The sequence below is a fragment of the Brachionichthys hirsutus genome, chromosome 23, assembly GCF_040956055.1.
Source record: "Brachionichthys hirsutus isolate HB-005 chromosome 23, CSIRO-AGI_Bhir_v1, whole genome shotgun sequence".
NCBI lineage: Eukaryota > Metazoa > Chordata > Actinopteri > Lophiiformes > Brachionichthyidae > Brachionichthys > Brachionichthys hirsutus.
Window position 1 is genome coordinate 3,126,640 of NC_090919.1, and position 15,417 is coordinate 3,142,056.

General features: G+C 47.7%; 3 protein-coding genes across 3 annotated transcripts; 2 read left to right on the top strand and 1 right to left on the bottom strand.

The window, feature by feature from the left end:
• Nucleotides 1-296: 296 nt before the first annotated feature.
• Nucleotides 297-4,977, top strand: btr12 (bloodthirsty-related gene family, member 12). The gene is made up of 8 exons (XM_068755798.1): nucleotides 297-350; nucleotides 1,284-1,741; nucleotides 2,279-2,470; nucleotides 2,556-2,651; nucleotides 3,377-3,610; nucleotides 3,685-3,832; nucleotides 3,941-3,967; nucleotides 4,410-4,977. The coding sequence occupies exons 1-8, from the start codon at nucleotides 344-346 to the stop codon at nucleotides 4,946-4,948; spliced, it is 1,701 nt and encodes a 566-aa protein (XP_068611899.1). The 5' UTR covers nucleotides 297-343; the 3' UTR covers nucleotides 4,949-4,977.
• Nucleotides 4,978-5,918: 941 nt separating this feature from the next.
• si:dkey-46i9.6 (E3 ubiquitin-protein ligase TRIM39) lies at nucleotides 5,919-9,257 on the top strand. Its single transcript, XM_068755800.1, has 8 exons — nucleotides 5,919-5,944; nucleotides 6,534-6,775; nucleotides 7,028-7,321; nucleotides 7,458-7,553; nucleotides 7,642-7,872; nucleotides 8,028-8,175; nucleotides 8,290-8,316; nucleotides 8,409-9,257. Exons 2-8 carry the CDS (start codon nucleotides 6,536-6,538, stop codon nucleotides 8,960-8,962), a joined length of 1,590 nt encoding a protein of 529 aa, XP_068611901.1. The 5' UTR covers nucleotides 5,919-5,944; nucleotides 6,534-6,535; the 3' UTR covers nucleotides 8,963-9,257.
• A 1,470-nt stretch (nucleotides 9,258-10,727) lies between these two features.
• On the bottom strand, nucleotides 10,728-14,929 carry LOC137911726 (calsequestrin-1-like). The gene is made up of 12 exons (XM_068756107.1): nucleotides 14,876-14,929; nucleotides 14,225-14,275; nucleotides 13,530-13,623; nucleotides 13,152-13,252; nucleotides 12,956-13,067; nucleotides 12,786-12,859; nucleotides 12,499-12,629; nucleotides 12,323-12,368; nucleotides 12,179-12,233; nucleotides 11,974-12,074; nucleotides 11,800-11,874; nucleotides 10,728-11,688 (listed from the first exon to the last, which is right to left on the bottom strand). The coding sequence occupies exons 1-12, from the start codon at nucleotides 14,927-14,929 to the stop codon at nucleotides 11,407-11,409; spliced, it is 1,176 nt and encodes a 391-aa protein (XP_068612208.1). The 3' UTR covers nucleotides 10,728-11,406.
• Between the last annotated feature and the right edge of the window lie 488 nt (nucleotides 14,930-15,417).

Genomic DNA, 15,417 nt, shown 5'->3' on the forward strand with positions numbered 1-15,417 from the left:
AAAATAAATGACGAGGGCAAATCTATTTAATATTAAGATTAAAATCGGAATATTACGACTCTATTCTCATAATGTAAAAAAAAAAAAAAAATGTGTGTGGCTCTAATACTCCGTCTTAAATTCTACTTTATTCATGTTTAAATATAGATCCGGATATCATTGTGACTTATCTTTTTTATAGTTGAAATCAGAGCGTAATAAATAACAAAATGAGGGAGGGGGAGGGGGAGGGGGAGGGGGAGGGCCACTTCAGGTTCCAGGAAGAGTGCGGCACCTGTCGGCTTGTAGTTCAGAGTGAAGTCCACGAAGTGAGGACTAACACTGATCCACGTCAGCGGAAGACATGCAGAGTGAGTTCTACTCTCTCCCTTTAAAGTTTTTTAAAAAAAACCTTTCGATCGATTTCTGTAGTTTGAATAATGATAATAATCATCAGATGGTTTGAAAGGAACACGTTTCAACAATCTGTCGGTGCCTTTGACTTTTAAAACCTGCATATGAGGACAAATGTTTGTTTGTCTTGGATTGAAAAGAGGAAAATATGATTTTTTTTAAATTTTTAAATCGACTCTTTAAATACTGACGCGTTTAGATCGTAGAAATACTCGAGTGTGAAACATCTATAAACGTATTTTATTACTGTCAATTACATTTCCTGTCAAAAAGACACGGTCGCGATCACATGGTGACGGTTGATTGTTGATTGCCACATTTCCCGACGCGAGTGATTTTCTTTTAAATGGGACGTGAGCGTCGCCAGGTCGAAAGTCCTGACTTTCTGCATTCCTCAGATCGTTTCTGCGCCGGGCATCATGAGAAAAGAAAAGTCTTCCTTTCACCTAAAAAGAAAGCAACTCTTACAAAAGTTTAGGATAAAAACTATAATTCCTATTTCTAAACGCTTGTTCTGTTCACGCCCCCTTTTAGCTATAGGATTTCGATAAAGACCTTTTGACTTTTCTGATGCGACTTTTTTATGACTAAAATGAACGAGTGGGTTGATTTCAAATGATAAGAGCTGTGATTCTTCTCGTCAATGAATAACTTTCAGTCCACTCAAAGTTATTTTTAGACAAATATTGCAATTATTTTTTCTAAACCTCCGCATGCAGGTTTTGAATTTCTGATCTGAGGTCAGCTCCACGGTATTAGACTTTTATTTGACCTCACCTTAGTCTTGTTTCCATTTTTATTTTATTTTTAAACATTCATAATGACTTGGGCATGGAATCTCTATCATGGCCATGGATGCGGGTTTTCTGCTCCCTCCCTCTGTCTTGCAGGCGTCGGCTCCCCCAGAGGCAGGGTCCTCTCCGAGGAGCAGTTCACCTGCTCCATCTGCCTGGAGATATTCGTGGAGCCCGTCTCCACCCCCTGCGGCCACAGCTTCTGCAAGGCCTGCCTGCAGGGCTACTGGAACCACAGCAAGAAGTTCGTTTGCCCCATGTGCAAGAAGTCCTACTCCAAAAAACCCGAGATGAGCGTCAATCGGGTCCTGGCGGAAATCTCCACCCAGTTCCAGGGGCTGATGCAGGCTGGGGAGGCCAGGGCCGCCTCGCGGGGATCCACCCTGAATCTGAGCTCCGACGCGGGCCCTCAGGGCGCCGACGCCGCCGGGGAGTTCGCCCGGGATGGAGACGTTCCCTGCGACGCGTGCATTGGGAGGAAGTTAAAGGCGATGAAGTCTTGTTTGAACTGTCCCGGGTCGTTCTGCGACACCCACCTCAGGCACCATAAAAAGGTCCGTTGGGTTCTTCTTCCTGATTATCGTGCGGCGGTAGATACTTCTGATGACGCCGCCGTGTAATAACATCGTGTTTTTCTGCATAATCCCTCCCTTTTATGGACGGGCCATTGAAATTCAAATTAAACTTTTAATTTGGTTGCGCCTGCCGCTTAAAATTCCCGAGTCACGAGAGATTAAATGTAAACACGATCTCTTCTGTGAACATTTGAGTCACGCCAGTTGAGGTTTCACCCGCATTGAAACCAACTCCCATAATCCCTTGCTACGTTTGGCAAGTATTAGTTTCTGTGGGGTTTAAGGCATCATTTAAATGTTTTGCTTCTGATTCTTTCATGTTTTTACCATTAATTCTGCATTTTTCTTCCCCTCTTTGACCCGATTAATTTTGTTAAACCTTGAACTACAACCTATTTTCTATTATTATTATTCAAACATGAAAGAAATCAGGCCGTCTTCCTGACCTTTTCATGCTTTTATTTCCTGATCTGGATGTTCTCGAACCGTTCGCGTCACGTCTGTCCTCTGCTGCAGGTGAAGTCTCTGACGTCGCACCGTCTCGTCGAGCCCACCTTCCACCTGGAAGACAAGATCTGCAAGAAGCACGAGCGCCTGCTGGAGATCTACTGCCGCACGGACCACGCCTGCATCTGCTCGGCCTGCGCGGAGTCCTCGCACAAGAGCCACGACACCGTGTCGACCGACCAGGAGTGGAAGAAGAAGATGGTAAAAAAAAAAAAAAACAGCCGACGAAGGTCCCCCTTGCATTCCCAATGACGGTTGAGCCGCAATCCCGATTGTCTCCCGACAGACTAGCCTCGGCAAGAAGAGGTCGGAGCTGAAGCACTTGATCAAGGAGCGAGCCAAGAAGCTGGACGAGATCAAACAATCCATCAAGGTCATAAAGGTGAGTCCCGCCCGGGTTCCCGCGGCCGAGCGACATGACGTGTTGCGCCGTTCGCGGTCCCAGACGGCGGCGCAGGCGGTGACAAAACACGCCGCGTTGAAAGTTATGGTGTCGGGTTTCAGCTCCAGGTCCCTGAAACCCGCTTCAGCTTCTTTGAGCTACCTGATAAAGCGCACGTGGTGAGAAACAAGCAACACCGAGGGTTGCACACACACACACACACAGAGCCTGTTTTTTTAGGGGTCCACATGCAGTGGCGAGGTGACCGGGGTGTTTTTTTTTTGTTTTTGGGGCTCGAACGGTTTCTATGACAACGACATTGTCAATGCAATCAGGCCAGAAATAGGACTGTGTTAGTGTAACGAATGAAACGTCTCTTCTCGGTAACAATCTCGGACACGTCGGTGCTTGTTGCCGATTGTGGGCCGGCAGAAGAGACGCAGCGAGCAAATGAAACGTCCTTCGCATGAATAAAACTAAACTCATGTGTGACGTCACGTCGGAGGCTTTTATATATTTATATATACTTGGGCGGTTTCCTTCGCTTGGCCGCAGGAGCATGAAACCTGTTCGTCCAGCTGAGCAAGGAGCTCAGAAAACATTGTACGAACAAAAGACGAGCCGCTTCCTGTCGGATTTTATTACGTCGGACTCTGAGTCAAACAGACGGAGAGACTTGAACGTTATCGTAACATTACCCCCCCCCCCCCCCCCCCCCCTTGCAGGCCAGCGCTCAGAAGGAGCTGGAGGAGAGCTGGCAGGTGTACGCCGAGCTGCAGCGCGTGATGGAGCAGAGTCAGGCGGAGTTGGTGGAGGCGATCGCCGCGAAGCAGCGCGACGCCGAGCTCCACGCCCAGGAGCTGGCCCGCGGCTTGGAGAGCGAGCTCAGCCAGCTGAGGAGGAGGAGCAGCGAGCTGGAGGCGCAGGGGGCCGTGCGGGACAGAGTGGTCTTCCTGCAGGTAGCGAAAAACACACCCTGACGGGTCTGTTTTATTTGGATGTTCCGCTTCACCCTTGCACGAATTTCCCGTAGAACCTCTCGACGCTGCCGCCCCCACCCGACCCCGCTGATTGGTCGGCGGTCAGCGTCAACACCGACCTCTACCTGGGGACCATCCGCACCTCCGTCTGCGGTCTGATCGACAAGTACCAGGAGGAGCTCAAGAGGCTGTACAGTAAAGGTGAGGGTCAATCTGCCGCTCTGCTTTAGAGACGCACTGAATTTAGCTTTAATAGACTGACAAACGACTTTCTAACTTCATCCCCGTCTTTCTCTCCGTCTCTCGCAGAGCTCCGGAAGATACAGAACTACTCGAGTGAGTAAGGCTTCAAATGTTGGCTGGTTTCTTTTTATTTGTGCCTGAGAGAATGTTAATGCTGGGAGGAAAAACAAGCAGTTCTCCAAACCGGCCACATGATGGCGACATTTCTTGGCACTGTTTAGATCAATGTTAGAAATGTATAATCAATTTCTGAACTGTGATTTCTGTAGAAGAAAGGTTCTGGAAGCTCACACGGGTTCTTCCATCTATTCCAGGATGCAGACCAAAAATAAAGAATAAAAAACGATGAAGCTTTTAATAAAGCTCAAGATCAGAACAGAAATCAGAGAAAAAGAGTAAAAGTTCTAAAAACAAAGGGGACCTGATCAAAACTCAAAGGACGATCCCGAGCGGGAATATTTCCGACAGATTCTGAATTCATTATTGTGGCTGTAGAAATGTCTCTGTGGAATGACGGCCTCTCGGTACTGTCCAGGTGAGGTGATTTTGGACTCCGCTACTGCCCAGAGGAACCTGGTCGTGTGCGAAGACGGCCGCCAGGTGAGATACGAGGAGCGGCGGGCGTCCCACTCCGAGGGCCCGAAGCGCTTCAGCCCGGCTCTCTTCGTCCTGGGCCGGGAGGGCCTCAACTCTGGCCGGCACTACTGGGAGGTGGACGTGGCGCGCAAGACGGCCTGGACGCTGGGCGTGGCCGGAGCCTCGGCGCGCCGCAAGGGGGAGATCAACCTGAGTCCCGAGGGGGGCTACTGGTGCCTGTGGCTGAAGAACGGGGAGGTGAAGGCCTTGGCGGCGTCCCGCCTGCCTCTCATGCTGCCGTCCCAGCCCGTGAAAGTCGGGGTCTTCCTGGACTACGAGGCGGGCCAGGTTTCCTTTTACGACGCCAAGGCGCGTCTGCATCTCTACACCTTCGGCAACGCGTTCAACGAGAGCCTCTACCCGATCTTCAGCCCCTGCCTGGCCCAGGAGGGGAAGAACTCGTCTCCTCTCGTCATAACTCCGGTTAAACACATCTGAGAAGGGGCGGGGGCGGGGGCGGGGGGTGGGGGGGGGGGGACCTGCCGAGTCGGCGCGAACTTTTAGGATTTCTTTATGGTGGTAAAAAACTATATAAAGGATCGAATTCTTTCTTTTCCCAATTTTGAGTGGTTGATTCGTAAAAGAGTCGCTGCTTGGAAGCAGTAAAACGGCGATATTAGTATTCAGTTTCTGCTGTATTTACAGTTTATTATTGTTTACTGCCTTGTATATAAAGAGAAATATTTTAGTGTAAAAAAAAAGAACCATCTTGACGATTAATGCTAATTCTGATTCTTATTTTTTATAGACCTGATTCAGTTGAACACGTGACGCATCGCAGCCTAATTCTTTATCGCTGAATTGCATCTACGAGTGAGAGTTAAATAGATTTAATGTCTAGCGGCCCAGCTGAGACCTGATTGCACCGTTTTTTCAAGGGTCGAAGGGAAAAAAAACGCTCCTTATTATTTAAATCAAATGTTCGCTTTTGCACGCTGTTTCTGAAATTGTTCAATAAAGACCACGACGACACAAATGCAGAGTTTGTCAACGCTATAGTCGTGTTTTACTCCACTTCAAGAGTTACACCCAAGAATTTTACATTAAATTAAAATATCATGCTCCTGCGAATTCCAAATTTGAATAGGCAAGGCTGAAAACCCAAAACAAAGGTCGTGAGGTCATCGAGCTCATTCATAATGGCTGAATACTGAATTACAGGCCAAATTAAGTCACGGCCCCGCCTGCAGGACGAGTTTGTAGTTGCAGGATTGTCTAAAAGCAGAACGTTTTAGCCAAACTTAAATGTGCATTTGAAAGTGTGCAAATCACAGACTGTGTCTTTTAACAATTCAGCACGGAGCTCTGCACAGGGGAGTATCACTTTGTATCTGGGGTAAAAAAAAAAAAAAGGGAGGGAGGGGGGTATATTTCGGGGTTACAGCCTGTCTCATGTGTCAGTGTACGGTGGAGCCTTCAGGCGGCTGCTCTCTGGTGAGTGTCCCTATGGCTCTGCTTTCTCTGTCGCTCCTCGCCGCCATTTTCATTTCTTATTCACCTGTTCCTCTGAGCACCGGCCCGGCCTCTTAGGCGCAGTTCTGATTGTTCTTTTTAATAGTAAAGTTTGTTTTCATGACATATTAGACCAGGTTAGGGTCTGGAGAAGGGGAACGCCTTGACCCTGATCCACTGGCTCGGGCCTGCTTCTCTGCAAAGATGTTAATCTTGTCGTCTATGAATATCCAGGCCTCAAGCCGGGAGACGCCTGCGTTAGGAGTCAGGGAAGATCGATTTACCATTCTAAATGTATCAGTAATAAATAGTCCGTGTTCTTATACATCTATTGTATACATTTATGTTTTTTCTCAGATCTATGTATAATAACATTTCAGATAAAGACTTTTTTTTTTTTTTTAAGTCCGCTGAAGTTCTCCTGAAGCGGTCGCTAAGCTAACTAGCCCAATGAATCCACAACATTTTTAATTTTGATTTTGTAACGGTAAATGTGTCCCATCATGCTTTGCTTTGTACGAAAGTCACGTTTCTCGCGCTGACTTTTGACCCCTGCCTCTCCGCCGTGCAGGAATGGCCGCCACCGGCAACCTTTCTGAAGAGCAGGTGCATTGCTCCATCTGCCTGGACGTCTTCACCGATCCCGTGTCCATCCCCTGCGGACACAACTTCTGCCAGAGCTGCATCCTGGGATACTGGAAAAGCAGCCCGTTGTTCCAGTGTCCCATGTGTAAGAAGACTTTCTGCAAAAGGCCCGACGTCGGCGTCAACACCGTCCTGAGGGAGATCGCGGAGCAGTTCAAGGAAATCAAGGTGGGAGGGGAAGTGACCCGGAAGTGGGCAATGGAAAGAGGGAAAAGGGAGGATGAGGAGGGGCTATTGGAGAGTTATCAGGAGCAGCGGCTTCTGGAGGAGATGAGGCAGCAGGAGGAGTTGCCTCCTCTGATCCCTGCTGTGTCAACTCCCAAAACCTCTCCTCCGCAAGCCTCCGCCGAGGTGCCTCCGCCTTCGCCTCAAAGCGCACCTTCATCTCCCCCGTCTTCCCTCCCATCTGCCTCGTGGGAGGAGGTCTTCTGCGACGTGTGCCTCGGGGAGGGCAGGCCCAAGGCGGCCAAGTCCTGCCTCGCGTGCCTCACGTCCTACTGCGAGGAGCACCTGGAATCTCATTCCGCCAGGTTCTCCAAGCACGAGCTGATGGCGCCCGTGGGGAACATGGAGGACCGGATGTGTCCGAAGCACCAGCGACTCCTGGAGCTGTTCTGCAAGAGGGACCAGGCCTGCGTGTGCGTGCTGTGCACCGAGACGGACCACCGGGCGCACTACACCGTCCCCGTGGAGAGGGAGTGGACGGAGAAAAAGGTCAGGGGCGGGGGGGGGGGGGGGGGGGGGTCGAGCAAGTTTGGGTTATTTCTCCAAAAGCCATTTCCTTATCGGCAAAAGATGGCTTCTTTTTTTTTTTAGCCCGTCACCAGAATGTCTGTGTCAAATCACGCAGGCCCAGCTGAAGAGGACAGAAATGGACGTCCTGCAGATGATCCAGGACAGGACGAAGAAGGTGGAGGAGATTAAAGACTCCGTCGAACTGAGCAAAGTGAGATCCTCCCGAGATCTTAAAAAAAAAAATCCAAACGTCCTATGAGAAGGTAAACGACTTCATGTGTGCTTTTTTTTTTTTCCAGGCCAGCGCTCGGCGAGAGGCGGAGGACAGCATGCGGGTCGTCTCGGAGCTGGTGCGCTCCATCCAGAGGACCCAGGCCCGGCTGCTCCTGTCCATCGAGGACAAGCAGCGGCAGATGGAGGGAAGGGCCCAAGGCTTCGTGGCTGAGCTGGAGCGGGAAATCGCTGAGCTGCAGAGGAGGAAGACGGACATGGAGAGCGTGGCTCGGGCCGATCACATCCACTTCTTAAAGGTGGGGCGGCTTTTTTTGGGTTTTTGATTGAAATTCATTCATTTCAATCCTTTTCATGGATTTTTGAGAACATCAGAGACTTTCTTTGTAGTGAATTCTTTCCATCCTCACCAACGTCTTTCTCTCATTTCTTTTTGTTCCGTCGCTCTCCGTAGAACTTCCCAGCTCTCATCGCGCCTCCTTCCGTCAAGGACTGGTCCGAGACCAGCGTTCCCACCGACGCGTGCGTGGGCGTGATCAGGAGATCCGTGTCCACGCTGGAGGCGGCAATAAACGCCACGCTAGACGAACTGGCTGAGAGTGGTGCGATTACGTTTGGCGCATCTTTTAGACGTCTCTGTTCCGTTCAGCTTATTTCATTAACAGCATCATCAGGATAAACTGACTGTATATATATTTTTTTTTTTCTGTCCCCAGAGATCAAAAGGATTCAGAAATATGCAGGTAAAGTTTTGAATTTGCGTCTATTTTACAACCTTAAGTCTCTTTAACGTAATAAATCCTTGGCTATATGCCCCCCCCCCCCCCCCCCCCAGTGGAGGTCACTCTGGACCCAGACTCAGCCAACCCTTGGCTGCAGCTTTCTCAGGACAGACATCAGGTGAGACACCTGGGGGCGTGGCAGGACCTCCCAGACTGCCCTGAGCGCTTCGACACGGTGGTCATCGTCCTGGGACGGGAGGGCTTCACCTCGGGGAGACATTACTGGGAGGTCCAGGTGGGGGAAAAAGACGACTGGTACCTCGGCGTTGCCAGGTCCTCCATCAACAGGAAGGGCCGGATCTCCGTCAGCACCGCCCAGGGCTACTGGGCTCTGGCCATGAAGAAAGGCCAGGGGTATCGGGTCTCGACGTCCCCGCCGACGCCGCTCCCGCTCGACCCCAAGCCGAAGCGAGTGGGTGTGTACGTGGACTACGAGGAGGGGCAGGTGTCTTTTTATGACGTGAGGGCCCGGACTCACATTTATACCTTCAAGGACACGTTCGGGGAGAAGGTGTTGCCCTTTTTCTACCTGTACTGCTGCGACAAGGCCTCCGACACCATCGTGGTTTGTCCTGTGAACGAGAAAGGCCTGATAAAGCAAAGCTAATGTGAAAGTTTGAAGATAAAAGTGGCACGAGAAAAAGGAAAAAAGAAGCTCTTAAGAAAGCGACCGCGCTTGTTTCAGCTTGTGTTTCAGTTGTGTGTGTGTGTGTGTTTCAGTTGTGTAACAAATGTGCTGTACAACCAGCGCATGTGTTGTAAAACAGGCCTAAAAAGAATGGATCTGTAGTAGAAAAAATGTTTTCTGTAGATTCCAGGTGACATTACAGGTGCAGTTTTTGTGTACTTTAAAGAGTACGTTGTCATACTTGTCGTACTGCGTCTTAAAAAAGTCTCTCACCCACCGGGGACTTTGTCGTGATGTGGTTTTCTTGCATTTCATATACTCACAAAGGCTGCTTCACACACGCACACACACACACACACACACACGGGGTCGTCATTTGCAGAAAGGACGTCGCATGCACACGAATCTTTGAAGAAGTACTGCTGTGCTTCAAACAGAAGCCTAAATAGGATTGGATCCGCGCCGACTTCCTCCAGAATATCAGCTCGGCAGAGACAGGTGAGGAGACTTTAATACGTCGAATTACATTTTTTAGATATTTTAGAGAGAAATAATTTTGGAAAAATGTTAAATTTTGTTCTTGGGGTAATTAAAGGGATGGGGGTAATTAAATGGATGATTGTATGAGTAAAGTAGTGATTATTGCTGAATGAAAACGGTACCGATTCGTGTTTTTCAGTGATTTATGTTTGTCATCTCAAACACTTATTTCTCACTCCAGAAAATGAACACCAATCTCCTGACAGCAGTTTTGTTCGCTGTGACTCTCTTTCATGGTGGCGAGGGAGAGTTGTCTCACGCCAATTGCCCAATCACTGACTTGGATGCCCCGGGTCATATGAAACAGCCCTGTCAGGAGCAGAATGACCCCAAAGCGTACGAAAGATTTGTCTCCAGACACATCCTGAAGGAAAAGTTTAAAAGAAAATCTCTCAAAGAATGGAAAAAGTATATTCCAATGCCGAATATATTTCTCCTTGTCAGGATTTTGCCCGGCTAATTGTCAATGCTCCACAGCTACCTGAGTAAAACCGGACTCTGCGGGAGGACAAGGTTCCAGTCCTTCATCGAGGCCAGCGAGGATGACGTCACTCGGATCTGCCGTGGGGGCGGCTGGCGCGTCAAAGGGGCTTCCGGGAAGAAGGGTAACTTGTGCATCAGCAAGTCCATCATGACCACGTACAACGTAGAATCCACAAACGCCGGGGGTTGCAAAGTGGAAGATGTAACGCCTCGCCATGGGAAAGTCGTTGTGGCGTGCGATAAGGTCGGGCAAGAGTGCCTCCCCGTGCATTTTGAGAGATTCCGTGAACAAGTGGGGGGAAATCAACCCTGCAAGTAAATTATGCTTCAGTTTAATCTCAGATTTCAGCTCAAATATTCCCAAACATCTAAAGTTGCAGATTATTATTATTTTTTGCTTACTTTAACAAATTGACGCACCATTGTGGGGGAAAATAGACAGAAAATACATTTAATCAATATACCGGTAAATAAAATATTAAAGCAAATATCAAATCAGGAATTCAGTTGCATAACCAAGATGCCAAAATTCATTTAATCCAACTACATTATGCAAATTCCCTTCTTTCTTTCTTTTCTTTTTATTTTTTTGGAATCTTGATTTAAAGCTATCTTAAAACATGCATGCTACGCTAACGGTCCTTCATTTTCAGATACTCTTTTACATCCTCCAATTGCTTTGTTTTTACTCTCTCGGAACTCTGAAATAAATAAAATGCGATAAACCATCAATAATCTGTATTTGACATAAATACTGTATTGTAAACTTTAAATGAAGACAATACACAGAGTCTCATCATCAAATTCTTTAACAGCATTTTCTTTCACATCCAGTTGCTTGATTCCCGAAACATTTGCTGCATCAGACAGAAAAATCCGCCACATTAAAATAATATATATATATATCTGTGGCTATTTGTAGAATATTTAGACACATGTATCCGCCTCTGTTCATGAAAGGCCTCTTTCCTTGACTTGGTTACTTTTCTCATGAACGGGGGGGGGGGGTCAGCAAACCACAGCATGAATACTGCAAAGGTGTGAGATGGCAGGCTCTTCCTGTCAATTCCGTCTGTGGTGAGAGAAGTTCTGCGGCCTCATTTGTTGTTTCCGGTTCCATACTAGGCGTTTTGCTTTTATATTAGGTAAGAGGAGTGCTGCGTGCAGTCGTTTAACGCATTACGTCTTTGAAATGAAATAAAATGACTGTTGTCGCTAATTTAATAGCGACAACAGTCTATATGAAGAGCAGAAACAAATCATTCCGCATCTATAATTATCCGATCTTTTGCATGTACTAATCTTAAGACTTTGTCCAAAGAATTTGAGTTTATTCTCTTTAAAAATACTCACTTTAAAGTTTGGCTAAAACAATGAAGCAAAAGGATGGCATTAATTATTTATTCATCGTCATCGTCATCATTATCATCGTCGTCGTCATCGTCGTCGTCATCGTCGCTGTCATCTTCATCATCGTCATCATCATCTTCGTCGTCGTCGTTGTCGTCGTCGTCGTCATCATCGCTGTCATCTTCATCGTCGTCGTCGTCATCATCATCGTCATCTTCATCGTCGTCGTCCGGGTCGATCTTCCCTGACAGAACGTCGTCGATCCACTCTTCGAGCTCGTCGGCGGAGGGCATGTCGTCGTCGTCATCCATTTCCATCCACACGCTGTCAGCCTGCCGAAGATGGACCAATAAGAATAACCCCCCCCCCAAAAAAAAAGCCATTTGTAAAATGATTGCTGAGAGTCCGGGGGAAGACGTTTCAGTGACATGATGGAATCTTACGTCTTCAACATCAACCACACCGATCTGGGGAGAAGAGAGGTCGATGTGGAACGTCCTTTCCCAGTAAGGCACCAGCTGGAAGGTAGGAAGCGGAGGAAGATCAAGTTAGCTTCCGATATGCCGGTCTCATGCGCAACATTTATGGAGAGCGAGGAAGAGGCGTGTTCACCATACCAGGGGGAAGTTGTCGGGGTCGATCCAGATGATGCTGAGGTTGGGGTTGTTGGTGTTCTCCCGCGCCACGTCCTTCAGGATCTCCAGGAATTCAAAACCATCTAAGGGAAAAGCAGAAGGTGCCACATTCCCCTCGACCATTGGCTTTATATTTGAGTGTGGCATCCCCCCCCCCCCCCCCGGGTTTATGAAGGTAGAAACTTACCTGGGTCATCTTCCTCTGCAAAGGCGACAATGTGCTCGCCGTCAATGTCGTCCTCCTGTGGGACACAAAAGATGTTCTCCCTGTCCTCTGAGCTCAAAAAAAAAAAAAATAATTTTTTTTTTTAAATCATCTGAAGTTGCATACCCAGATCTCATACATGCTGTGGGGCTCGAGCTTCCTCAGAGTGGGCCTGTTGGAAAAGTGCAAAATCAAACAGACGGAAAACGAAATTCTATCTTCTGATACAAGAATCATTCCATCCTGTTCACGGCGTTACTAAAGAGAGGCTGAAAGGGGGGGGGGGGGGTCTGGCAGATCACCTGTCGTGCTGCTCGATGTAATCGACGATCTCCGACTCGATGTAGGGTTTCCCCGGAATGGTGACCGGCTCCTCCATGAAGGGCTCGTAGAAATCGACTTCGTTCAGCTTCAGCTTCAGCTTCTTGGCGATCTGAAATAAATAGGAAGAAAGGGAATTGGAGATATTCAATCCCAAAGCATGACCCACAGAAACGCATGACCCACAGAGACCACGCGTGGCCCACCAAAGTAGGCAACACACACACACACACGCACACACACAAAATAAATATGACACAAATTCAACCTTGGGATCGAATGTGGCGAAGAATTTGACGAAGGGGTGGAACTCCTCAGCAGCGTCGTCGTACTCGGCGTAGTCTGAACGGAGGAAGTCGGGAAAGAGAATTAGATTCCCGACAGCAGGACCCTCCGACGGGAAGCTCGTGGCTTTAGAGCATGACCTTTCGACCTTACGGGGAGATTTCTCGCCCTTGAAATATCCGACCAGCTTGATGACCTCGTCCATGTTGTGGAAGCCCTTCAGCTCGCGCTCGTTGTCGATGATCTCCACGGGATCTTCGATCACCTGCGACAACGGGAGACAGGTGATGATGAAAATAGTTCAAACTGGCCACGTCACATGCAGGGGGGGGGGGCTCAAATTGCTCACGTCATAGAGGAACTCGACCAGGGTGTCGGCCGCCAGCTCTCCGTCATACTCGATGATCTCATTGTCAGCAAAGATGTAGATGCTCTCCACCTCATCCAGACCTGGAGAGAGGATTTAAACACTATAGCTCACGAATAGTTTATGTTTTTATTTTCATTTCATCAGTTTAAAGTTTTGATGTTCAGCATTTGGACAGTTTTACTGCAGCAGATTTACTTTCTTAAAAAGAAGATGTGACGGTCTTTGCTGAACACTTGATGGCAGAGTTGTTTCACTCGTTATCTCTTCTTGCATTTGCTGTGTAAGTATTTGGATATTTAGCAAATGGGCTACGTTCGCACCCACGAGGACTTTTGCCACGGGAACGGGCGACCATACCGAGCTTTTTGGCGACGGCAGAGTCCTTCTTTTCGTCCACCAATCCGAATCCAATGTCCTCGTCGTCAAGATCGTCCAGAACTTGGGCGGCAAGCTGGTGGGAGAAAGAAAGGGGCTGCATTTAGCATCAGGTGAAGGCTAATCCGAGTCTAATCCGACGCTTCCCCGATTGTCCTGCTTTTATGCAAACGTGTCCTTTGCCGCTGGATTTGGCAAAGGCAGAAACAAGTCGGCCTTTTTTTAACGTGGGGGCGACACAATGTAGGAAAGTCAAAAGTGCAGCGAGTTGCAAAGCAGCAGACGCCCAAAGGACAAGCAGAAATAGCTTTTGCAGTTTAGATTTCCAGATTAATCTGGAAATCTTTTCTTTTTTAATTCGTGGTTTGTGGACGAATGGGTGGGATGATGGATGGACGTGATTGATGCATTAGATCAGAGCCGTTTTAGAACAACATAACGGTTTACTTTTCTCTTTTCATCACCATATCGGCTTGCTTTGGTACAAAGCTACAGTCAAACTGGCACAGCCCAAAGCGGCCGTCGCTAGACTTTGGTCCGCTTCTTGATTACATCGGTCAGAAACCAGAGTGCAGTCAAGGATTGGAGGAGAACATTCATTCAGCAGAAACCGCAGCAGCAGAATCTGAGGATCTCAGCGCAGCTTTGCAGACACAATCCACAGATCTGGGTCATACCTGAAATATAATGGCTGCTTGACCCGTGGTCAGCTGCAAGGAGAGGTAATGCTTTTAGGGCAAAGCACAATAGTCACAGCCTCCGGGTTTACAACAAATCCGAGTGGCCTTCACAGGAGACAAAACGGGTCCAAGCTTAAACACTGGCATTATGCCGGTACCTTTGGCAATTAAAATCCTGCTCGCACAAGACAAAACTATTTCCTTTTGGTCCCTCCACTCAGCAGTTATGAGAAACTGAGAAGGTGTGATTTACATTTAAAGGGCGAAAGTACTTTTTAGTGCCTGTGAAAGTGCATCCGTATAAAGTTTATTTGCACTTCTGTGTTGCTGCCGTTTCTTATGTTTCTTATCAACACTCCGTGATAGTTCTAATATATCTCCATATGTGGGAATTGGAGTGGTCAAAGGGAGTCAGTTGCTAGGCAACATTGTGTTATATATCCGCCTCAGGAGCTTCCATCTATTTACACCTGCCTCAACTTTTTATTTTTAGTTGACAAATGTGCATAAATAAAGTTTATCTGCTCACAAACTGCAACAAAACGAACCGATTTTGTCTTGAATGAAAAATCTCCACTTGTGTCTTATCGGTCTTTGTTATGACCCCCGTCTTTTTTACGCTCCTGACACCCCCTCGGCCTTTCTCACCCCAACCCACACAGAGAGGTCAACATGTTCAATCGTTTGGCTCCACCTCCTCATGTTCGGTCAAGCGCTAGTCTCGGGTTAACCTGTAAATTAGCTTCTTTAGCTCGAGCGGACTTGAGCGGCAGTCGTCGCTGGGACTGAGTAGACGTGTTTTAAATGTCTCAAAAGAATAGGGTTAAGAATAGAGTAATAAAAAATTATTTCAAAAAAATACTTCTCAGCGCTTTAAAAGCAAATATTTAAAAGGAAGACATTAAAACGGGGGAATAAAAACAATTTAGAAAATCAGCCATCATTTTTCCATCCAAACTGTCCTGGGATTTGTCCAAAAATTAGAATTTGCAGCAGCTAGAATGGTAAATTATTAACGGCCTCTGAACTACGTCAGGCCGTTCTACACCAGACTCTTACATAACGCCGAGGCGGGGGTCGCCATAAAAGATTCAGATGCAAACCGTCAAACACTCCGACTGTAATTTACTATGTGGAGGATGTGATGCAGAAATGTTTCTCTTTTTAAATGCCTGTAAACGTGGAGTCGA

Excerpts from the sequence above, each read along its gene's own strand:
- si:dkey-46i9.6 (XM_068755800.1), top strand. The coding sequence starts at position 6,536 with ATGGCCGCCACCGGCAACCTTTCTGAAGAGCAGGTGCATTGCTCCATC. Across the intron at positions 7,554-7,641 it reads ACTCCGTCGAACTGAGCAAA|GCCAGCGCTCGGCGAGAGGC; the intron begins GTGAGATCCTCC and ends TTTTTTTTCCAG. Across the intron at positions 8,176-8,289 it reads AGACGAACTGGCTGAGAGTG|AGATCAAAAGGATTCAGAAA; the intron begins GTGCGATTACGT and ends TTCTGTCCCCAG.
- btr12 (XM_068755798.1), top strand. Across the intron at positions 3,611-3,684 it reads ACAGAGTGGTCTTCCTGCAG|AACCTCTCGACGCTGCCGCC; the intron begins GTAGCGAAAAAC and ends AATTTCCCGTAG. Across the intron at positions 3,833-3,940 it reads CAAGAGGCTGTACAGTAAAG|AGCTCCGGAAGATACAGAAC; the intron begins GTGAGGGTCAAT and ends CGTCTCTCGCAG.
- LOC137911726 (XM_068756107.1), bottom strand. The coding sequence starts at position 14,929 with ATGAGGAGGTGGAGCCAAACGATTGAACATGTTGACCTCTCTGTGTGG. Across the intron at positions 13,624-14,224 it reads AAGCAGCCATTATATTTCAG|CTTGCCGCCCAAGTTCTGGA; the intron begins GTATGACCCAGA and ends TTCTCCCACCAG. Across the intron at positions 13,253-13,529 it reads TGCCGTCGCCAAAAAGCTCG|GTCTGGATGAGGTGGAGAGC; the intron begins GTATGGTCGCCC and ends TCCTCTCTCCAG.